The 24778-nt window shown below is 44.4% G+C and overlaps 1 protein-coding gene across 1 annotated transcript in view; it reads left to right on the forward strand.

The window, feature by feature from the left end:
• LOC146785271 (serotransferrin-A-like) overlaps positions 1-24778 on the forward strand; it is a 198647-nt gene that overhangs the window by 89301 nt on the left and 84568 nt on the right. The window contains exons 6-7 of the mRNA XM_085634229.1: positions 7979-8034; positions 15162-15325. Of these exons, the coding sequence (XP_085490355.1) occupies positions 7979-8034; positions 15162-15325 (220 nt within the window). The remainder of the gene's footprint in view (positions 1-7978; positions 8035-15161; positions 15326-24778) is intronic.

Consider the following 24778-nt stretch of genomic DNA (forward strand, 5'->3'; position numbering starts at 1 on the left):
GGCGATTGAATTATTTAAAGAATTTCTCTGGTCCCCACTCCTGTTGCACTCTTGCTTGGAGCCCGTCATCTTCAGGACATGGAGGAAAAGGGATGGGTCAGTGGTAAAAGGTAGGGTTTGCAGTTATTGAAAAACAGAAATATTCTGAATGGCTTAATATGATCTGACTTCATCAGAGTTCTCTCGCCCAAGTTGGGGAGGGGCAGAGAGTTGGAACAGGAAGACATACCATCTGTGGTGTGTTTCAGAAGAGCAGGACAGCCCAACCACGGTTTACTCCCCAGTAAGAAGAAGAACCAGAAGAGGGTTAAGGCTGCAATCTTAAGAGCTGAAAACCTCATTTTATGTCTGGTCTGTTTAAGATAGACCTAGATGAGTTACAGAGGTGAAGAGTTTCAGAAATATGTGGAAGTGTGTAAGCCAAACTCAACAGGTGGAATTTGTGTATCAGGATTGTTTTAACCAATTCATTTTGTTCTTTCGAGCATGCCAATCCAATTGTGTTGCTGGCCATTGCTTAGACGATTAGATGACTTCAAGGAACTTCTCCTTTTTTCCTATCAACGTGGCAAGAACCTGGCTACACACCTTGTCCACGCCATAACATGGCCTACCAACTCCAGAGAAAAAAACACCATCACTGCATCCTGGGGTCCGCCCCCCACCATTGGACATTACAAATGCCAGAATTGCTCAGTATGCAACCTTACACAAAACACAAAGGAGTTTAAAACTGGCAATAAAACATATACTCTCAAAACCCTAACCAACTGCAGATCACGGAATGTGATCGATGCCATCAGATGTCCATGCGACCTTATATACATCGGCCAAACTACCCAAATGATCAAACCGAGAATCATTCAGCACAAAAGCAGAATCCATTGCAAAGTACTGACTGCTCCTTTGGTGACCCACTACCTCGAAAAAGACCACAATGAAACTGACATTTCCTGGCAAGTTGTAAACTAACCCTCACTACCGTGTAGAGGTGGAAATAGCAAATCAATCAATCAATCAATCACTGCATTTGTAAAGCGCGCTACATACCCGAGAGGGTCTCAAGGCGCTGGGGAGGGGGGCCGCTACTGATCGAAGAGCCAGGTCTTGAGGAGTTTTCTGAAGGCCAGCAGAAGGTGAAGGTGGGGAGAGTGTTCCAGGTCTTGGCGGCGAGGTAGGAGAAGGATCTGCCGCCGGCGGTGGTTTTCCGGATGCGGGGGACTGTGGCGAGGGTGAGGTTGGCTGAGCGGAGGCTTCGGGTGGGGGTGTGGAAGCTGAGTCGGTCGTTGAGGTAAGTGGGTGCGGTGTTGTGTAGTGCTTTGTGTGCGTGGATGAGGAGTTTGAAGGTGATCCTTTTGTTGACGGGGAGCCAGTGCAGGCCTCTCAGGTGGGGTATGATGTGGCTGCGGCGGGGGACGTCGAGGATGAGTCGGGCCGAGGCGTTCTGGATACGTTGGATTCGTCTCAGGAGCTTGTTTGTTGTTCCTGAGTAGAGGGCGTTCCCGTAGTCGAGTCTGTTGGTGATGAGGGCCTGGGTGACGGTTTTTCTCGTGTCGAGGGGGATCCATTTGAAGATCCTGTGGAGCATACGGAGGGTGTTGAAGCAGGACGCGGAGGTGGCGTTGACTTGCCTGGTCATGGAGAGAGTGAAGTCGAGGATGACCCCCAGGTTGCGTGCGTGGTTCGTGGGTTCCGGGGCTGTGCCTAGTGATGTGGGCCACCAATAGTCGTCCCAGGCCGATGGGGTGGGTCCGAGAATGAGGACCTTCGTCTTGTCTGAGTTCAGCTTCAGTCTGCTGTCCTTCATCCAGTCGGCTACAGCCTTCATTCCTCTGTGGATGTTGGCTTTGGCGGTGTGGGGGTCTTCGGTGAGGGATATGATCAGCTGGGTGTCGTCGGCGTAGAAGATGATGTTGAGGGTATGTTGTCGTGCGACGTGGGCGAGAGGTGCCATGTAGATATTGAACTACTTACTACTCAACAAAAATTAATGTAAATGGTTGACTATCTCCAACTCTGTCAACTCTGGGTTAAATACGATTGATGAATGGAATAATACAATGTTTCCTCTTGCCATTCAGATATAGGGTTTCACACACGTCCGCCAATCTATGGCCTCCCCCTTCTTATCTCAGACCCACCTCTTCCGATGACTTGGATCATCTTCCTCAATAGCACATCCATCTGACACACATTCAGTTTAATGTAAATTGAACACATTTCACTGCAAACATTGCTCCGACACAATTTACTTCATGTCTCCCTTGCGCAAACCATTTGCAATTTACTTCATGTCTCCCTTGCGCAAACCATTTGCAGTGATCCGCTTTCTGCTGTACCATGTCACATGTTTAGGATTTTCTCCCAGTTTACACATCCGAAAGTTCTCAAAACAATCTATTGTCTGGACCTGCAGTCATCATCATTCTGCACATAATTGCTCTTTGATTACTATGTATGAATGCTTGTCACTTGATTTGCCTTCATATTGATATTACCACACTAAGTGTAAACTCGTCTCCATCTCCATGACGTTTTGTATGCATTACCAATGGTTGTTTTCTTTACCTTTGGTCACCATCCTACCCCTCCCCTCCCCCTGTCCCCGCCCCTCCACTCGCTACCGCTGCCCCCCGGCCGTTTCCACAACAACGACCTTACAGATGCGCGCGCAGGCTCAACGTCACATGACCTTCCTTGAGGCCTTTTACTTCACTTCCTGGTTTTTTCTATCACACACCGCAACAGATCGCTACGGACACAGGCTGATTTAGACACCCTCCGCTCCCTATGGAATCTCTATTCATTAGGTAAGGCTTCGCCTCCGTGCTACCGCCCTCACCTCCCCCACCCCCGTGGTCTACCTTTCTCTAAATGCCCCGTTTCCTCCTACAGAGCCTCAAACTGTTTCCCGCTGAGAATTCCCCGTACACGGCTCCTGAGCTCTAATTCAACTACTACTCAGGTAATTCACCACATACACCACCCTGATCTTGGCCCGCCCAACCCTTCTTCCTCCACCCATTCCCCCAAACCCACTTCTCCCTCCTTTCCCACAGATCCCGCTGCCGCTTCAACAGTTCCGCATCGCTGATGCTTATCTCAGACACGGCTTTTGAGCTCCATCCATTTCTAACAATTCAGGTACTTGATTCTATATTAGCGGCTGCTTTTGGTTTCTCTCCGTACCTATACTTACACTACTTCCCTTTTACACAGATGCACTTCTATCCAGTTCCCTGGACACGCTGATAGATATCAGTGCACGGCTCCTCCACCCTCCCAGGTACTCATGATTGTTGCTACGTTTCCCTGCTCGCTCCCGCTCTACCCCTGATTGATCGCCCATTTGAGGTAATTTCGCCAGGCGTTTTCCCCGTGATACATATCTTGTTCTGTCCCTTGTGGCCTTCACATTCCTCTCTTGCTGCGCTTTTTAGACAGCATGTGCCTTTTCCCAGCACCCGACCCAATCCCTGTTTTTTTCCTTATTTTCCCATCCCTCACCCATCCTTTCTCCTTTTTGTCCAGCACCGCCTTATTATGCCAACCCGGTCCTGATGATGATCCTAAGTTACTGGATCGAAACGCCGTCGACCTGTCAGCGCAATTGATGGCGCATTTCTCATGTGGTTCTATGAATAACTGACTATTAATTACCAATTTAAAAACTTCTGACCAGAACCTCTAGTTTCACTGTACATTTGTTCACTTCACTTCACTGCGCGCCGTTCCTAGCTGATTTCACATTGTCACTTGCGTCGCCACACCGTTGTGTCACGAACACACTTGAGCACCAAGTACAATTCGGGTTGTTCACACTAATTTATTTTGCTTGCAGTGCTGTTACAACTGTAATATTTTCCATTTAATTTATGTTCCTTTGTCCTTGCCATTCCTTTTTGCTAAATACATGATGCCATGTGCATATTTTCCAAAGTTAACCGACTGAGAGTCTCCCCTTCTTTCTTGTAATGCTTTGTACATGCATTCCTAACTGTCCTTTTTAGGTCTCGGCTCGAAGGCTGCGCTTGCGCAGTCTCGATCCGAGATTTAATGACTTGGAGAAGAGGGGCTTGAACCCGCCCCTCTTCTCCCCTGTTCTCCATTGGCTGGCCTCTTCAATGCTGGCCAGCCATTGGAGAAGAGGTCCCGTCACTCCGATCAGGCCCCGTCCTTTTCGGATCGGGGGGCGTGTTTTTTGCAGAAAGTCTAATTATCTCCTCCAGCCAATGGCAAGAGGAGATAAAAGCAAAACACGCCCCCGAGTCCGAAAACGACACTGCGTTTCTCCGAGGCATTTCTGCTCTGCCTCGGAGAAAGGCGGTGGTGTGCTCGAGACCAGTGTTTCTGTTGTAGCTCCCTGCAGCCTGTTCCATCAGGGGACCCGATATTCTCGTCCTGCGCTGACTGATTCGTGTACAAACTGCTGAGTGGTCATTCTCTAAAGGCACTTGCACCATAAAAGGTCCCCAATCCAACTTTTTTACGTCCTCACCGGCCACTTTTAGCACCCCAGGTGCCCATTGTTAACCACACTTACAGGCTTGACCTGCTCACTTCAGGTTTCTGTGAAGCCACCGTGGGCAATTTGCCACGAACGGTTCCCTGCAGCAGATACTAGCTGTAGTCGACTCGGGCGCGGCGTCACCAACCGAAACAGTCTGTTTTCATTTCACAAGCCGATTCCACCAATTGGAAGAAACGTCACATTGAACCCTGAGAATTTTGGCGAATAATACATCGCCATGCATCCGGAAAGCCGGTCATACACCAATCAGACATATCTATTAGCTGAAGGGGGCGGGTCGATGCCAGATCAGTATTGCGTCCGTTCGTAATAGAAACGTCCCTCTTGAAATGGGTCCTTTTACCGGCGTTCGTGGAGAAGCAGAGCAGCGAGTGCCATCTTCGAACGGTTGCAGTGGTCCCATTTACCTCAGTATGCGTATAAATACAGCACTGACATCACCGATTTACTGTCATCCGCAAGGGTATCCCCGCGGTGTCTTGAGGTGAACTGTAGGTTTTTTTCTTTTTTTTGTATATTTTATATAGCGCAAACTCGACCTGAAGGTATTGGGGCGCTTTATATGAGCACCAGTTACGTTACACATTCAGGCACGGGGGTATTAAGTGATTTGCACAGAATCACAGGACGTGGACGCGATCCCAAGGCTCGAACCCTGGTTTGCAGCACCAAAGTCGGCAGTCTAGCCGACGAACCCCATCCTCTCCTAGTACCATCATGCGTGCTGTGGGAAGTATGGACATGATCCCTAAACTGTTTATGTTTAAAACGTTTTATTGAAACAAAACAAACCATGGGGGAGGGGGGTAGGAGGTTAGGGTACATTAAATACAATCAAAGAAAAAAGGTGCAACTCAAGAGGGTTGGCGATGGATAGCTCGATGGGCCAGGGGAAAGGCACAGTAAATGAAAGGCTAAAAATGCAAACTGTGGAATCCCTGCGTGCATATCCGACACCCCAAATCTGAGCAATGCAGCAACTCGACAAAGCACAATCCACCCCCCCCCATCCCCCATCCCCCCAGTAAAGAAAGGAAGGAAGAAAAAACAATACCCCACCCCCCCCGTCCTATGGTCCCGCGTCAGATTAGTCCTCACCAAGAAGCCCCGCACCCCCCCCCCCCCGAGGCCCCTGTCCCACATGTGATCTAGTCCGCTGGGATCACCGGCGGCGTCAGCCTGAGAAGCCTAAGATACCTCGGACAGGTGAGCTCCCGGAATTCGGTGGACAGCAGCGCTAGAAAGGGTTGCCACAGCTCTTCAAATTGGTCTATTTCCCCCGCCACCGTGAGCGACAACTTCTCCATTCCCCGCACATGCCAAAGCCTATGCAACCAACCCGTGATGGAGGGGACAGTGTTGGTGCGCCAGTGGATAAGGATGTTCTGGACCGCAGACCCCAGCACAATCGCGATCTGCCTACCCCTGCGGGACTTCAGTGGGTACATTAGGTCATTGGGGAGGCCCAGCAGGACATACGCCGGGAAGCGCGGCAGCTCTATCTCGAAGTGCTTATCCACCTCGTCCAAAACTTCCTTCCAGTAAGCGGTCAGCACGGGGCAATCCCAAAGAATGTGTGAGAGGGTACCCTCCAGCCCGCAGCCCCGCCAGCACCCCTTGTCAGTGTATTTATGCATTTCATACAGTCGCTCCGGGGTGTAATACCAATAAGTGGACACCTTAGTGAAGGTCTCCGTAAGGCCCGTGTGATATGCAGTCCCTAAACTGTTTAAAGTAAGCCTAATTGTTTAGATGCAGTTGATTGGCAAATACGTGGCCTATTTTGCTGCAGTCTGAATCAGCGATATGTTATTTTAAAAATAATGAACCCCTTGGTTTAAGTTTTAGGGTGGCTTTTGATTACCTTTTGAGTGCCGGAATTTCTGCGTATAGCTCAATTATTTATCTTCTCCTACAGTCATTTGATTTGCTCCTTTCCTATGTGATTTTTTTTGGGGGGGGGCTTGGTGTGTGCACGATTGTGGCTCCGTGTTTGTGCACGTAGACCATGCTGCCTCCCACTTGTCCATGCTGCTGTCCTGTTGGTGACTTGCCTTTGTTACCTGCGCTATAGATGTCTGCTTTACTTGCTGTGTGACCTTCTCGTATCTCTTCGCTGTCTATTGTTTCCGTTCTTCCTCCTGTGTAATTGTCACCTGTGTCTGCCCTTTGCGCTCTATGACTCTTTCCCTGTCACTAGGTCTCTGTGTTATTACTGCCTCTTTACTTTGTTCTCTCTGCAGTGCGGCTGTCTCTTGTCTACGCACTCCTTACTACATGCCTTTATCCCGTCTCTGTCTTGTCTTGTCTGTTCTGCGTGGCTGTCTCTGCACGCCCTGCCTTCATCTCTCCCTCGGGTCTCCGGGACATCAGCAGCTCAGCTCCGCCTCTCCCTTCTCTGCACAAACTCTTGGATTCATATTTTATTGGTGTTTTTCCAACTATTAAGGAAAAATAATCGCCCTGGTGTGCTGCGGACAGTGATGGAGCCGTCCCAGGGCCCCTCCTTCCCCGCCCTCCTCAAGCACAGCGCTGTTATAAAGGAGAGAGAGCTTCCAGTCACTTCACCTCACACTGCAGCCTCGGCTCCAGCCAAGCACACACGCACGGCTGTGTCCAGAACTTTGGGCTTCTCGCAAGTGGTGCCCAAGGCCGGCTTTCGTGGCAATCTCTGTAACCTCAGAGTGCCCCACGCAGGACATCCGGCTGCCCCTCAGAGTCCGGTGAAGTACAGGACCCACCCTCTGAGGAGGTCAAGGAAGGACACCGTCCGACCCACCCTTCGTGGTGCAGATCCGAGAAGGACTGGCTCAGCTACTTAACATAAATAACTGGGAAGGACTACATGCTGGCCCTGAGCCTACTGCCGCGTTGGATCCCGGCATTGAACCGGGCTGCATCTCCTGCTGATTTCGGGGAGGGCTGGACCCGTCCCCTGCTTCCCTCCTGGTGTCACCGAAATTCCAGGCCTGTAGGTCTGATACTTGCTGTCCATCAAGACTCATCTAACCCATTTCTTCTCTTAACAAGCATTTACAATGCAATGGTCTCGGCATTGGTAAAGTTAGAGCTATTGGCATTGCTCATGACATTATTTTTGCTTATGTTTTTTGTTTTTAAAACATTTAAAGAAACAGCATTGTCATGAGCAATGCCAATAGCTCTAACTTTAACAATGCCGAGACCGTTGCATTGTAAATGCTTGTTAAATGATGCCAGTTGAGAAATTCTTGTTGTCTTTTGCTGGCCACTTAAAGCATAACAATTTCTATGTTTCTGAAAGGGGTTAGGCTACATCATTTGGGACATTAGACCATACATTTAGTTTGTAGGTAGCTCAGAAATCATCTAGATGACTTGATGAATGATATAGAGGGAGATGTTTGCCTGTATGTGTTTGATTGAGTAATTTATCAGCTCAGATAATAATGTCCTCTTATTTTGCAGATGCCTGAAAGAAGGAGGAGGTGATGTCGCTTTTGTGAAACATAACACGGTACCAGGTGTGTCATGATACCTTCAGCACTTTGGTTAAAGAGCACTCTCAGTTACTCTGCCTGAGTGGTAATCCAACTCATGTAATCATTGTTGAGTAGACCACAGGTAGTAGACAATGTCTACGCAAAAGCACAAAAAAACGCACACTACATGATACAATCAGTATAGGAAGGCTTCATTTTATAAGTAAGATTTTCACAGTGTAAGCCATGAGGAAAAGGGCATTTTCATTTTTTCCAGACCCGTCTACCCAGTGTTTCGTGACCACAATTCCCTCATCAGAATTGACTAATTTCGAATGTGTTCTCTTCATGGGCGTGTGATACTTTGAATTGCATTTTACATCCAGGGAGGACAGCCCAAGACTGTAGACATTATGGCAGGAGTTAGTGGGTACAGCAAAAGTATGTGTTTAGTGCGAATACCGCCACTCGGTGGTATTCCATTCTAGTAAAGCACTAGTAAAAATATGCAGAGATCCACATATAAGGTATGATTTCCATCCATATGCTGCTGTTCGCTATCAATGGAAGACGCTTGTCACTGTCAGCAGAAAATGTGTTTACTACTATGATCACTGGTGAATGTCACACTCGTGTGAGTGAATGTCTCATCATTCATCTCCTAAGCACACTCACATCTCACAAACAGAATCAGGGAGGGAAAAGAAAGAAATTGAAAATCAACTTATTATTTAAATTCAATAGAACCTTTCTTTATCTTCAAGATTTTAAGGGCATTTGAAAATTTCTATTGCTACCAATTACAACTGTAAGCCGGGGTGTGATTGCACTGAAAAGCACAGAAATCGCAGCACCAACTGATCGGAAGCACTTCCTAACTTGCTAATTACTAAATATATCATGTACTGAAATTACCAGAATGCAATGGGGGACTTTAGCTGAGATGCTAGCGGGGTGTGCGCTCCCTCTCCACCTCGCTAAGTAATGAAAATATTGTATGCGTCCATGATTCCTTGCATTCGTATCTCCCCAGTTCTAGGTCTCAATGAAGCTAAGTAATCCTACTGCACAAGACCTCTCTAGTTAATCCTCAATTTAAGTCTGTGAGGATTGATTTATCACTCAGTTTTTTTCAAAACAGCTAAACGTGATTGGATAATCCTGAAGCAAATCTTGTTCACTTAGCCAGCAATATATTTACAACTAAGACATCCACTATTCAATCTTTGAACTGACTCTTCCTTCCATCGCAAGATCCTATGGATTTGCTGTTCACTCAGAGTCTTCATCTAACCCCTAGCCTCCTGAGGTATTTTAATGAGAATAGTGAAGAGAATGTAGGAGGGGAATATTAAGAGTATTCTTTTGGGAGTGTAACACGGTGTGAAATTCCATGTTTGGTAGTTGCTAGTTGATCCTCTTACTTGTCAGACATATACTATTACTGAGAAATAAATGTCATCATTTTTATCACCATTGAATCCAAACATCCTGATTTCACTTGCCCAAAGTTTAGCTATATATTTTCAAGCAGCCTTGAGTTCTTGACTCCATTTTAGACATAATGTCCATATTCCACTGAGTTTAGGTCTAATAAAGTTAGAACTCATCATTGAAGACTGGCCCATCTCTTGAAGAGACTTAAGCAAGCTTCGGCTTATGGTCAAAGCATCAGTCTGACATTGCAGCTTCTACTGCCATAGACATGGCCTGGGCGAATAATCAAGCCTCAAATCGACAAAGGCGTTTACCACCATCAACAGTCGTAAAACTGGAAGAAACAGAAGAACTTTTCCAATCTTTTAAAAATGAAATGGGTGATATTGTGCTTCACTAAAGATTTGATTTTATAATTGAATGATTATATAGAATAAAGGCTCAGTCTGCATGCCCCATACTTCCAGAGCTGGTTGAGGAGGATAGTGTTAAGGAAAATGTTCAACACTGTAAAGTAATTCAATCCTGACTAAGACACATGACCACAACTTACTTATCTTCTAGGCACTACATTCACTGACCATTAAGATGTGGGTGAAGTTCAGTTTCTGCCTCGTATGAAGAGTGTTTCTTTGCACTTGACCTGCTATTCTAGTTGACAAGTACACATAATAACATTTTTGTCATCAGCTAAAGTTCTTTTTTGTCATCTTTCTTTATTTCACATGAACTTGTTGGTTTGATTCAGTGGCACGTGTTTTCAGTTCAAGCTGCCTACCTCTGGAAAAGCACAATTCTGTTTGTAGTGAAAACATTTAGGGTTCAAGTACAGAAACAGTGATGACTGCTGTCTGGTTTCCAGCCTTCTGTGAGATGGACTGCTGACCCTCACTCAGCCCTCAACAGTCAGGAGACATGGGTATCGCATCTGGGATCCAGTAGGAAGCAGACAGCAAGGGGGTCAGACAAATGTGAGACCCCAAAGGTCTCACCGGTCCACTAGGAGCCAGGATAGCAAGATAGCAAAGTCTGGACCTCATTTAATGAGACGGTTGGCATTAGGTAATCTCACATAAAAAAAACTGCAGGAGATATTGGGATGGTTGTCTTGAGGCCTGAATATGAGATAATAATTGGCAGAAAGCTAAAAAAGAATTTTCCCATAGCCCCCTTGGTATTGTTGTTTATTTTTGTCCAGAAAGTGCTGTGTAGATGAGGAGGAGAAGCTCTTAGGGAGCAATAACTGTGCGATTAACACAAGCACAGTGGTGCAATGTCAAGAGACCTTCCTTGCCTCCTACTGCTTCAAAGACGAGACTGCGAGACCCTCCGCTGTTTGCATCTGACAAGACCAGAAACTCTAGGGTTTTGGGTAAAGCACTGTGGCTGCTCCCCAAACAGTCAAAGGGCGATACTGCGGCAGAGAACTGCTTTCAGTGGCACACTCTGCCTCAAGCTGAGATGCCTGTGAAAGAGCAAGAAGATATATGGAGCCTGAAAAGGGGGTAAGACGGTTAGTGATCTCCATAGGAAAATACACGATAAATTGTACTCCAGGGGACAGCAATGAGGGCTTTCGAAACCAAACTGCACCATATTGAATTATGGATGATGGAGGCAGAGAGGGTCAATTCTGCAGGGAGTAGGATTAGAAAAACAGAGATACCAATGCAATAGGTGAAAGTTGAGAAAAACACTGTGTTCTAAATCTGTGTATCAATCTTGATTTTCTGCGTACAAAACCTATTGGAGACCTTAGACGATCCAAGACCATAAGGGCACTGGGATGAGTAGAGATTGTGATCACAACATATTACAACGCAGCCAAGCTAGTACTGAATCCAAGAAGGTTCCATTTAAAATACATAGGCGACAGGACTATCAACAAAGGATAACACCAGGGACAAAAGCGTGGTCTCAATACTATGTCAGGGAGAGACGTATGAGACGCAATCCTAAGAGCAGTAACAGAAGAATGCTCCTGTATCTCAACCAGACCTTCAAGACAATCACGAAGAAGCAGAAGATGAAAAAAACTGAGAAGGGAAGTTGTGAGATGGCTGACTCGAGCTTTGGTCCTGTATTCTGGCTGCCTGGGGGTGGCTGTCAGATAGAAAATATCAATGTTTTCTCTGATTCACTCTATAGCTATGTATGTGAAGACCCCTGGATGCAAGAAGGGTGAATAATGAGGGATAACGAGGGGTCTAAGATCTGTGACACTATGCCCTTGTATTTGGTTGGTACCTCTCTTTTTACATTAGTGTGCTTTCAACCTGTTGCTGGGTTTGCTCAATTTTGCTACCATGATTGGAGAATCATTCTCAAAACGGATCCTTTGCAATCGCAAAATACCCTTTCGGTATGTACTAAATGCAAATTGCAATTTGTTACCATGTTACTATATTGCAATTTAGGTTTGCAACTATATACTGATTCGCTATTTGGAAGAGGTGTGTTTAGGGTGTCCCTTCCAAATAACGATGGAATGTATTAATGTTTTGCAACCAATATCCAAAGCCATTGTAAAACATTAACATTTTACTGACTATTCAACGGTAGTGATAAATCATTCGCAAATGGTAAGGGGTGCCCAAGGAACATCTTGCACCTTGTGAATGTTTAAATAAAACATTTTAGGAGTGGGTAGTGGTCCATATAACCACTGTTTACTCATAAAAAATGATTGCTAAAGTTTACATTTTTTTGAATAGCATCCCTTTTTTCTTATAGGAAAACAGGTTTCATTAAAAAAAAAAAAAAGTTTACTTTATTGAAAAGCAATCACAGACGTTGTGGTCTGATGACCCCAGTAAGCTACCATACAAGTGATTGTAGCCACTTGTAGTGGGTCACAATTTATGACCTAATCTATGCATAAATAATGAGGTAGGTTGTTTTGCAACCTACTATGAATGGTCATTTGCAAATCTACTGGGTAATACATGGGTCTCTTTGAAAAATCAGAATCGATTTTGCAAAAATCAGTGCGAAATTTGCAACTACTTTTACGAAATCGATTCTTGGCACGTCTGGCAATGGGTTCTTGATTCAGAATATTTGCTACATGTACACTCTATAGTGAAAAATTAAAATATCATTATATTATTGTTGGTGTATTTGTGTCTTAAATATCCTTGGATGATTAATTCATTTGTGTTAAAAATCATGTGTTCCGCAATATTTAAACCGTTTATCAATCTCAATGGAACCTCTGTCTCCTTAATTACATCTAAAGCAGTAATTGTATAGTTAACTATATTTTTCTGAAACATTTTGTAAAAGTTCTTCAGAGAAATTGTTCACCCTCACAAGCATTTCTGGATCATTAGCTAAGACTCCAGTCTCAGAAGCCACAACCCTTACTTCTTGCAGGTGCTGTTTTTCGTTTCCATGCTTGCTGTGGTCTTGAGTTTAGTTTTGATATTCTGGAAGCAATGATGACCTTAGCATTTGCTGATGAATTTTTATATTTAAAACTCACTAATATCCACCCCATGCACATAACACTTGGTATTGACAGTAGTAATTTGACATTGTAAGAAATGAGGTTATTGGTTCGGGTGTGTGGAAACCCCACTCAGGCAACAACTACAATCCTTGTAAGGGGGAACCATAAAAGTCACTAAATTAACTTGTGCATCCCTCTGGTTGCTTGGCACAAAAGTAATCAGGCTTAACTTAAAGGTAGTGTGTAAAGTATTTATGCAGCACACAAACAGTAATAAAGTGTAACTTCAATGTAAGTAAAATCTCAAAAGAATTTAGAAAAATAGAGGAACTTTTAATAAATAAAATTACATCAGAATGACAAAAATCCAATCAATAGAACCGGAGATATGTAATTTCAAAAGTTTTAGGTAACAATACCTCTTAGAAGCGCAAAGCGCAAACTGTGGTTATCTGGTCACAATGGAATGTGACAAAGTCACATGTTTAGGCTGACCACCATAATTTGCAGGCCGGGTAGAAGGACCAGGTTAGTCCCGCTGAGAATTGTACCTTGTGTCCTTGATGCGAGTCTTTGCGTCGAGCTGAGACGGTTACGATGAGGAGCTGCGAGGGCTGAGATGCAAAGTCCTGTGATAAGTTGCATCATGCTGCATTGGTTCTGATGAGGCTGCTGATCATAAGCTATGATGTAATGTCCTGTGTTAAGTTGCATCGCACTGCGTTGGTTCTGATGAGGCCACCGATCAAGAGCTGCGATGCAAGGGCCTGAGTCAAATTGCATCACCCTGCATAATTTCTGATGGAACCCACGATTAGACAGGAGTACATTATGATTTTTGCCAAAGGACCAGGTCCTGGAGAGGCACCTCTTGGGGATCAGGAACCCACTCCAGTAGAGGCCAGCAGGGCTCAGGCATGTTCGGTTGCAGGTCCAGTGCAGCAGGGCAGTTACAGGGAGGTCTCTGGAGTTTGTTGTGTGCCTGTAGATCAGGCAGGCAATTGACCAACTGACCCTTGGAGTCACTCAGGTTAGCCTGGATGAACGGAGCAGTTCCAGCCTCCTTCTCAGAGAGCAAGGCAGCTCTCAAGCAGCAGGGCAGTCCTCTGGTGACAGGCAGCCCTTCTCCTGTAATGCCACAGGTCCAGGTGTATACTGAACAGTTGTTCTGAGGGTCAAATACTTAGACCTTGTACTAGCCCTTGTGTGTAGAGGGAAAACCCTTTGAAGTGCAAGTGAGGCAGGGAACAGCTCCTTCTCCAGCCATCCTGGTCAGATGGCCCACATCTAATTCCCTTTATCACTGTCTGGGAAGAATACACAAACCCCAACAGCAGAACCATTCCCAGTAATGTGACCCAGGATCCTGGCAGAAGGCACAAATGGTTAATACAAGAAAATGGCAACTTTTTAAAGTGCCATTTTCAGAACGGTGACTGAAAATCTCACTTTATCATTAAAGATGATTTTAAATTACAATTTGTTTGAATCCAAGCCGCATATCTCTACCTGCTAACAGTCCAACGTTAGCACTTATTAAATTAATGAGGTACCCAAGTGTTCGACTATAGAAGGGATAGGCCTTACAGTAGTGAAAAACGTATTTAAGAGTTTTTCACAACTAGGATATGTAACACTAAAACCCACATTATCTGATTTTTAATCACAGTGCACTGTACCCTATGTACCTTTTGGGCCTCCCTTAGGGGTGACATATGTATTAAAAAGGAAGGTTTAGGCCTTGTAAAAGGTTTATTATGGCACGTCAAAATGGCAGTTTAAAAGTGCACTACAGGCCGCAGTGGCAGGCCTGAGCCTTGCTTTAAAGTGCTACTTTAGTGGGTGGCACAATGAGTGCTGCAGGCCCACTAGTAGCATTTAATTTACAGGCCATGGGTACACGTAGTACCACTTACTAGGATGTACAACTTATTTAAATGCACCAATTAGGTGTTTGTCAGTTTAACCATGTTTGAAGAAGAGATCACAAGCATTTTAGCACTTGTTAGCAGTGGTAAAGTGCACAGAGTTCTAAAGCCAGCAAAATCAAATTCAGCAAAGCAGGAGGGGTGAAGGCAAAACGTTTGGGGTGACCCTATGGAGAGGACCAGGTCCATCGGTCATCAAGTGGTGAAGGCAGAAATCTGGTGCCCTTTTTTGGAGACATTATAGTCTATCTGCCTGGTACTTGACTTCTATGTCAGAAGAATTTGGAACAGGGGAGATATAATGTGCATGATTATAACTGTATGTTTAACCTTCACATCTCTTTCCATATCAGAGGAAGTCACCAAACAATATGAGCTGCTGTGCCTTGATAATACCAGGAAAGCCATTAATGAGTTTAAGGACTGCCACCTGGCCCAGGTTCCTGCTCATGCAGTGCTGACTCGCAGCACTGGAAACACAACAGAAGTCATCGTGGAGTTCCTGACGGCTGCCCAGGTACTTATATCTTTTACATTTCTTAAATTTTGTAAATCGGTAATAATTCCTTGGGATCCACAGTTCTGTTTAAAGGCAATATGAATAGTAGTGGTGGCCGGTAATTTTAGCAGGGAGTGTAGGCAGATAGGACTCACATGCACACTCACTCACACCAATGCATTCACACACACACACCCATTCACAACACTCGTTCCCAAATATTCATACATACATGCACACATGCACTAAACATTTAAAAAATCACGCTCTGCCATGGAGGTCCCTGGAGGGTTGGAACTGCTGCCTTCTGTCATTGGCTGACCTTAGGTCAGCTAATGAGGTGAGGCAGCAGTCCCTACCTCGTCACAGAGTGAAATGGGGTCAGTGAGAGTAATTCTGTGACAAGGTGCTATTGATTAGTGATCTGCCCTGTGCACTTTAGAGCTTAAAGCTGAAGTGCCCAGGTCTGTGGCAATCAGTGACGGTACCCCTTGTCATGATGGGGAGGACCTTGAGGTACTTTACCAGGCTAAAGAAGTCACACCGGCAGGAGCTGTGACATCTTCAGCCCAGCAAAGTTAAGATCAGGAAGCCAGGAGCCTTTGCAAATTTTTTCATGCCTAGCTCCTGACTTCCTGGCCTGAAAATAAAGAGTGTCTGTCAGGCTGACCTTTGTTCAGTCTGACAGACACTCTTCTTGTACGGCAAAAGGTGAAGAGGCATGGCCCCTCCACCCATTAGGAAGGCTGCAGCTGACGGATAGGAACATTATTCTAGCCTGTCTTTAACTCTGAAAGCCATATGCTGTACAAAATTGTATCCAAAAATAAAAGGGCTGATGTTGAGCTCTCGGTTAGTATTTTCCTATTTTGCAAGGGAGAGTACTGATTTGAGGGTGCTGTATATATTTTTAAAAACCTACTTTTGTCTGTAAATATATGATATTCAATGGTACAAACACAGAATCTCTGATTTTTGGTTGGTCTGGGGTTGTAGCAACAGTTAAACACTATCTTTGAGGTAAGAAGTGAGGTGATCTAGTGCTGCACATGGAAAATCTAGCCTCTTTACAGCCCTCTCAGGAGGAATGTACTCTAACCAGTGGTTTACACTGAAATAAAGAAAGAGCATGTGTTGACTAGGTAGGCATGAACTTAAGTAGTGCTATTCCTACATGAGAGTAGCCTAGCTCATATGCTATAAGACTTGTTTCCTTGAGGCCAGACCCACCACTGATATAATCTCCTAGCGTTTGTCTGTGTTAAGTGAATCATGAGAGCTCTGTTGTTTTGTTGAATTATTCATGTTCCCAGTGAGTTATTACTACAATATTACTGATTCACAAACCAGCTGTTCTTTCTTAAAAGAGTTCATACATCTATGAAGATAAAAAAAACACCACTGCTCACCAGACAGTGGTTGCGTCTGGAGCTTTTGTGCATGTCTGATAAAATCTTGCCTTTGCCCTGCCTGACTTGAGGATTAGTTTGTACTATAATTACCCCACTCATTAAAAAGCCTGCCATATATGGCTGACTTGGAAAGTACAGGTCTATTATACTCCTCACCACCATCTACAAGGTTATGGAGAAACATCTGACTCTGTGTCACTCCATCTTCTTGAACACTGCTAAGCTATTTAACTGGACGCGGGTGGCATTTGCTCCAAACATAGCACCAAGTCAGTTTCCCGGGCTGTGTTGGATGTATTTTGTGCATCAAGGATGAAGGAAATCTGGCCAGTAACTACTGTTACACAATCATTTGTGATATTTCAATTGACTACCTTGGTGCATCTAGACTAGCAGCCTCTGCTATTAAATCTTTCCTTAGTTGTCCAAAGCAGAAGGCTTATTTGTTCCCTCCCCTTCCTCATCATTTTGCCAAGCTTCTAGTAATGTGTGAGTTCTCTAGCGCTTGACTTTCTGTCTCATTTTGTTCAACCCACTGGGAGAACTGACCCTGCCATCTGGCTTAGGGTTTTCTCCCCCTTGCGTATGACAGTCACCTACTTTAGAACATTATTCATCTGACTCTGTCAGTCTCCTGGGGAAGTGTCTTATTGGCATTCGTTTTTAGTTTTGCCTACACTGTGCATGCTGTGAGAGGTATTGTTTACTATTCAATGGGCTTATAAAGACCCACTGTATACCATTGGTTGTTTTCATCACTCTAATTTGCCATCTTTTGATTGCTTAGATCCCTTTGGTTTCCCTTCCTTTCTTGCGTTAGATGCTCCCTGGAGCATGAACCAAGTATATGGGTTCTTCCTCGTCGTTTTGCAACACACTATTGTTTTATATGTTATTCCTGGATGTGCAATGTGCTTTCCTACCTTGAACACTGGCACATGACTTCCTATATATGTCTAAATATATCTACTCTATCGTGCTCCACTCTACAACTCTACGCTATTCCACTCCATGCCACTCAACACCACTCTACTCTATTCCACTCCACTCTATGCCACTCCACTCTACACAACTCCACTCTACTCAATGCCACTCCACCCTACTCTATGCCATCTTAAGCCACTCCACTCTACGTAATGCTACTGTATGGCACTCTACTCAAATTCACTCTACACCACTTTACTCTGCACCACTCTACTCTATGCCAATCTTCTTTATACCACTCTGTGCTCCTCCACTATGTGCCACTCTACCCTACGCTGCTCTACTCTACCCCACTCTACACCACACTACACCACTCCACTCTATCCCACTCCACTCTACACCTCTCTACCCCACTCCATGCCACTCTAATCTTCACCACTCCATGCCACTCCACTACATACAATGTTACTCTACCTCACTCTACACCACTCCACTCTACGCCTCTCCACTTTATGCCACTCTACTCACCACCACTTAATTCCACCTTACGCCTACTCCATACTACTCCACTCTACTCTATGCCACTCTACACTACTCCACGCCACTCTACACAACTCTACTCTAGGCCACTCCACTCCATTCCACTCAGCGCCACTATACTGTATGCCACTCCAGTCTACTTTTTACCAATCCATGCCACTGTACTCCATGCCAGTCTACGCTACTTCAGTTTACTCCACACCACTCTACTCCACATCACTCTACTCCACACCACTGTGCACCACTCTGTGTGACTCCACCCCACTCTGCTGCACTCTACTCTACGCCACTCTACTCTTAACCACTCTGCTCTATGCCTCACTATGCCACTTCACTCCACTCTACGCAACTCTGTACTCTATGTATTGTAATCTATGCCACTCTACTGTAACCCACTCCACTCCACCCTATGCCACTCCACACCTCTCTATGCCACTCTACTCCAGTCCACTCCACTCTACACCAATCTATGCCACTCCACCCCATACCATGCCACTCTACTTTAAGCTACTCAATGCCACTTCAATCTATTTCATTCTCTACACCACTTCATTCCACTCTACACTGTCCACACCAGTCTATGCTACTCTACTCAACTTCACTCAACTCCACTCTATGCCACTCTATACCATTCTACTCTATGCCACTCTATGCCACTGCTACAACACCTCACACTACTCAACACAACTTTACTCTATGGTACTCCACTCTACTGTACTCTTTGCAACTCTGCTCTATGCTACTCTACTCTACGCCACTTCACACTACTCTACTCTATGCCACTCTACGCCACTCAACTCTCTGGTATTCTACTCCATGCCACTCTACTCCATGCCACTCTAATCCACACAAATCAACTCTATGCTACTCTACTCTATGCCACCCTGGCTACTCTACTCTACTCCGCTTCCTTCTATGCAACTCCACTCTGTACTACTCCACTCTATGACACTCTACTCCACTTTACGCCACTCCACTTGACTCTACACCACTCCACCCGCTCTACACCACTACCTGCTACTCTACCCTAATCTCCTCCACTCCACGCCACTCAATTTCATTTTACACCACTCACCATTTTACTTCACGCCACTCTACTCTATGCCACGCTACTCTACACCACTCTCCTCTATGCCACTCTTCTCTACGCTTCTCTATTCTATGCCACCCCGCTCTACACAACTCCACCGTATTCCACTCCGTGCTACACCACTCTACTCTATGCCACTCTACTCTATGCCATTCTATGCCACTCTACTCCACACCAATCTACTGCATGCCACCCTACACCACTCTATGCTACTTCAACCCACTCTTCACCACTCTACTCTATGCCCCTCCACTCTGCTACCCTACTCTACACCCACATACTCTATGCCACTCTATTCTACACCACTCTACTCTATGCCACTGCAATATACACCACTTTACTCCACTCTACGCCACTCTACTCTATGCCCCTTCACTCTTTACCATTCTATGCCTCTCGATGCCACTCTGCTCTGCACCACTCTTCTGTACGTCACTCTACTGTATGCCACTCCACTCAACGGCACTCTACCCAATGCCACTAAACTCTATGTCACTACCCTCTATGCCAATACACTCTACGCCATTCAATTCAACGCCACTCAATTCAAAGCCACTCGAATCCACTTTATGCCACTCCACTCCATTTTACACCACTCCGCACCATGCCACTCAACGCCGCACTACTCAACTCATCTACATAACTCTCCTCTATGCCACTCTGCTTTATACCTCAGCACTAACTTTTAGCCATGCTTCTGTACAACGTGGCTAAAAGAAACTGTTAAAGCCAATAGTTCTCACATCGGCGAGACCTATTGGCTTTACCAGTGCCTGATTGGATAGATGTCAACTGTCTGAAAATATATGCTGATAAATCAGAGATTTTGGGGACAGAAGGTGACCCTCATCCTTCTCGGCAAGAAGATGCTAACCGGAAGAGATGCTCCAGTTTCTAAGGGCAAGAACCTTGACATTCTATATGTCTGTGGATACCAATGTGCAAAAGGGGTGATGTTTTGTTTACAATTAACAGCTCTTGTGTAAGATTCTGCCTTTTCTTTCTGCCTCAAGGTATGTTATAGTCGCAGGTGCATGCATCTTCTTGTGTCTAGACTATAGGAATGCCCTTGCTGGCTGCTGCTTAGGTCATAGAGCTCTAAAGGCTACACAACATGGCTGTCAGACTTTTTATTTTGACTCTTCAAGTCACTCTCTTCACTACTTTGTGCTTTCTTCATTGAGCCTTTCACATGATGATTTCAATCATTCTTTCCAATTTAATGCCCTCCATGATCCTATACAATTCCAGTGTGTCCTCTGCGAGGTAGAGCATTCTAGGTCTTAGGCCATAAATTTGAAATGCAGTTGAGGTTGAATTCCTTCACCTCTCTAATCATCCACGGTTTGGTCGGTCTCTGAAAATATTTTTTGTTAATTGATTGCTGTGTCACTCACTTCACTTAGGCTCCCTGGTTGATTCCTAGAGTCCAGCTACATTTGGGTGAAAGTTTCACTCTGGAAATAAACATATAAGCAAATAGCATCTACTATGCACAATGCACTTTCCTGTCACTCCCTGCCATGCTGCTGCCTCCCCCAATAAGGACGCTTTGCAGCAGATCCCCCTTGTTAGTGTCAGAAGCTGGCACGAGCAAGGCTTCAAAAAGGAGGCGGGCTCACATCCAAAGTGGGCTCAGTATTGGTTAAAAGGCGCCTGAATAATGGGACTGTGAAACCCAGTATATGAAGTGTGCCCGATGTCTTGCTACAAGGCATGAAGACCTGAAGATAGCACTCTGGAAACTCTGCTGGTGACTACTCTGAGCAAACTATCATATGGTGGTCTTGAGATGAACTGTGACTACTCACTCTAAAAGTAAGGGACCAAAGATCTCTTTATTTTAATAATTGGAAATGTTTCACAGTGTAGTTCACTACCGGGACATGTAGACTTAAAAATAAATGCCCAACTTTTTAACTACAATGTACTCTGCTCTATGGGCTACCTAGGAATTACCTTTGGGGTGACTTACCATAACATGTGTCTTTGTAAAGCACAAGTTCACCCATAGGCATCTTGGTGCTGAAAAACAGATGTTTATTGTTACCCAATGGTACTCATTGTATCAAACTTCAAAAGATGAAAGGCTGAGTGGACCCTCCAAGATTTGAACCTGAGACCATGAGTTCAAACACAGTTCTCTTTTCAGTGGACGCATTAGTCCAATGAGCCACCACACCCGGCTTTTGGCCCATTCTCTGCAATATAAGGGGAGCTTAAGGCTTGGCAAGGTGATTATATTGCCAAGTCGAATTGGCCATTTAAAACTGCATTCCGGCTGCAATGGCAGGCCCGGGACATATTTTAAGGGGTTAGTTAAGTAGGTGGGACAATAAGTGCCGCAGGTCTACTAGTAGCATTTAATATACAAGCCCTGGGTATATGGTATACCACTCAGTCAGTCCTCGATCTTTATACTGTCTCACTTTGAACCATAACAGAACACACATACAGAATCAATTAAAAACAATCAAAAACATAAAATCAAGAATAAAATACAGTATTAAAAACCCCAATGGGACAGCCCGTTTGAATACTTATCATACAGCAAATAAACTTTTCATGAAGCGGACTACACCAGATAAAACATGAGCTAGATTAGAACAAGTCAATACATCTGGTAATAATATTAAGTAAAACAGAGCGGGTCGGACTTGACCAAATCGTTTATCAATAAACATCGGGACAATAAAAAGCTTTCTTAGTCTTTTATGGAAACCGTAAAACATAGTAAAATGCAAAGTGTCCTGGGTTAAATAGCTGTCACAGCTACAAGGGATAAAAGTGGTACCATATGAACTTCCACATTGAACTGCTAGTAGATGATGTATCAAATGTAGTCTAAAATAAGTTAGCAGAAACTGATGATAATCAGACAAGTTATATAAAAATAGGGTTTGATTAAAAGGGTAGTCTGTAATGGTAAGTAAGCTTTAACAGACAATTTCTCCATAACCAATGATATCCTCTCGCTAGCCCTCCAAGTCACTGAAGCTCTTTTGGTTCATAAGTAATCCTCCATGATTAGAGACTATGGATGACAGAAAAGCTCAGTACGACCCAGCTTGATAAAACTCTCCCTCAAATAGCTAATCCAGTGAATGCTCATAGCTCGGTGAAGAGTTAAACAGTCTTTTAGTAACAGTCGATTTAGCTGTTTGGCTAGGTGAACCCACACCGAGACACATAGGAGTAAGGGCTGCAACATCAACATGTCCTCTAAAAAGCCAATCCGTAATTCCTCATGGATGATAAAGGAGGAGGCAGTCTTTAGGAGGGAGAGAAGTTTCCTTAAACACTTATTCTCAAGAACTTGCAAGGAGGACACATTGGTATACCCCCAAAGCACAGTACCATAGCAAGCTACAGAGATACACTTTGCTCTGTATATATCAGCTGTGGTTTTAACATGCTTACTGCCCAAACAATGGAAAAGTCGAAGAAGTTACTTAGATCTGAAAAAAATCGATATTTATTCATGACCTTCTCCAACATAATATGTATTAATTAACAGGGCAGTAACAAATGTTAATCCAGCCACTTCACCTGGATACCTTTTCTTTGGGTCCTTATTTTTGAGGGAGGGCTGGGAATCACACAGAACTTTACACAACACCAAAGAATGGTTTAAAGGCACTGATCGATCCCTTTATCATGAAGCCCAGTAAAATCACCATGCCATTCTTGGCTGAATATAGCCTACCCGCTACTCCTCTCCCTTTTGTGTTGAAAGTTTCTAGTATTGCCACCAAAGATCCAGAAATGCAAATGTTGTTTATGGGGGTGGCCTATGCAAACAGCCTGCAGTTCAGCTCAGCCATTCATCTCAAACACACTGATGTTTAGCTCAAGGGATAATGTATATCTTTCAGCCCCAGGTCAGTATTTCAATAAGGCCATTTTAAGAAGAACTTTAGCAACCCTTTTGAAATCACTAATAGTCACTTGCCTTCTGATTTAAGCCACTAAAAAGTACACCGTTATCGTTACACACATCTCAAAAAGGTAGCGCCTTTAGCGGCGTCACCAACTTCAACTATAAAGATGACATACTGGCCATTCCTACAGGTAACGACTAAGATTGTGAGACTTCAATAACCTTGTTAACTCCAAACTATATATTCATAGGGCATGTAACACACTAATCACAGAAGCATTCATAACCTATTGCACTTTCAAAATGCTTTAGCCTGCTTGAAATCTAGAGGTATCCTGGTTATAGAGTCTATTTAATGTTCACGCTTCCAGGAGCAACAAACTACTAGAGGCACTTTGGCAACTAAGAAAATTGTGAAAACTATTTTGGCCTGGAAAGACATTTTTGCAGACTGTAGTATCCTGGTTCTCCTGCCAGAATTAATTTTGCATAATTTTGTTCTTCTAGACCCTGGTAATGGTGAAGACCAAAAGTCTAGTCCTAAGACGAAATGTCCTTCACTGTTAATGAACCCATGGACTCTAACACTAACGGTAGAATCCGGATAATAACATGAACAGCTTGGACTAGGAAAGGTGTCAGAGTCTGCCATGAACAGGGGCCGGTCCATGATTTTAGGGAGGCCTGACATAAAGAAGATAGGGCTTTTTTGGCAAGTGGACTCTGTCTAGAACATAACACTTATCATGAATGGGAGGGTCCACTCACCTTGAGGATTTGCAACCAGGTATTTGGTAAAGTTCATCTTATAAAATTATTATCCTGGAACTGTGCGGGCCACTAAACGCTTGATGGTGTCTCCTAATATTCACTCTTATGTCTCTGAACACTCAATCGCTTGCTGGAATTCTGCATTGAATGTTAGTGTCCATTTTCAGACTTTGTTGAGTTTCATGTTCTAGGAGCTATAGCTGTATTTGTCACCCATTCTGTGTGCATTGCCACTCATTTTTCTGGGTGACTTCTACCAGGGCTTTTAGAACATTTTAATGAATACAAATGCTTTAAGTTCATTGGTGCGAGGGATCATTTTTCACTACTGAAATATTGATTGATTTTCAGTATAATTGTTTTTTAAACAATGTCGTCACTATCCTTACTCTGAGGCCTTTATTATTATAGCTGATGAGTATAACCTCAGTGGGGTATCTCAGGTCACACAGCAGAAGTCCAATAATTTCAGCATGAACTTTGGCAAATACCGGCAAGTGCTATCCCAAGACAAATGGACAACTGGGAGTTACTTTATGTGCACGTTTTTCAGACTTAAACTTGTTTACATCCCTCCTTTTCCACTTCTCCACAGCTGATGGTGGCACTTCTTTGGATAAAGCTAGATTGTGTGCACATAAAATTGGGAGGCAGTACTTGCAGTTGCTGTTTCATACAGATTACACATTCTTATTGGATCATATGGTCGAGCGTTCACTAGATACTTTGGCAGCATATACCATCTCTATCATCAAAGAGGGCAGTGAAACATTTGAAAAACTAAAATGATCATTTTTAGATGCAACATGAACCTACGCAATTGCCACTGATGGGGAGGCGGTGGGGGGTAGAGC

Source organism: Triturus cristatus, chromosome 11 (assembly GCF_964204655.1).
Source record: "Triturus cristatus chromosome 11, aTriCri1.1, whole genome shotgun sequence".
Taxonomy (NCBI): domain Eukaryota; kingdom Metazoa; phylum Chordata; class Amphibia; order Caudata; family Salamandridae; genus Triturus; species Triturus cristatus.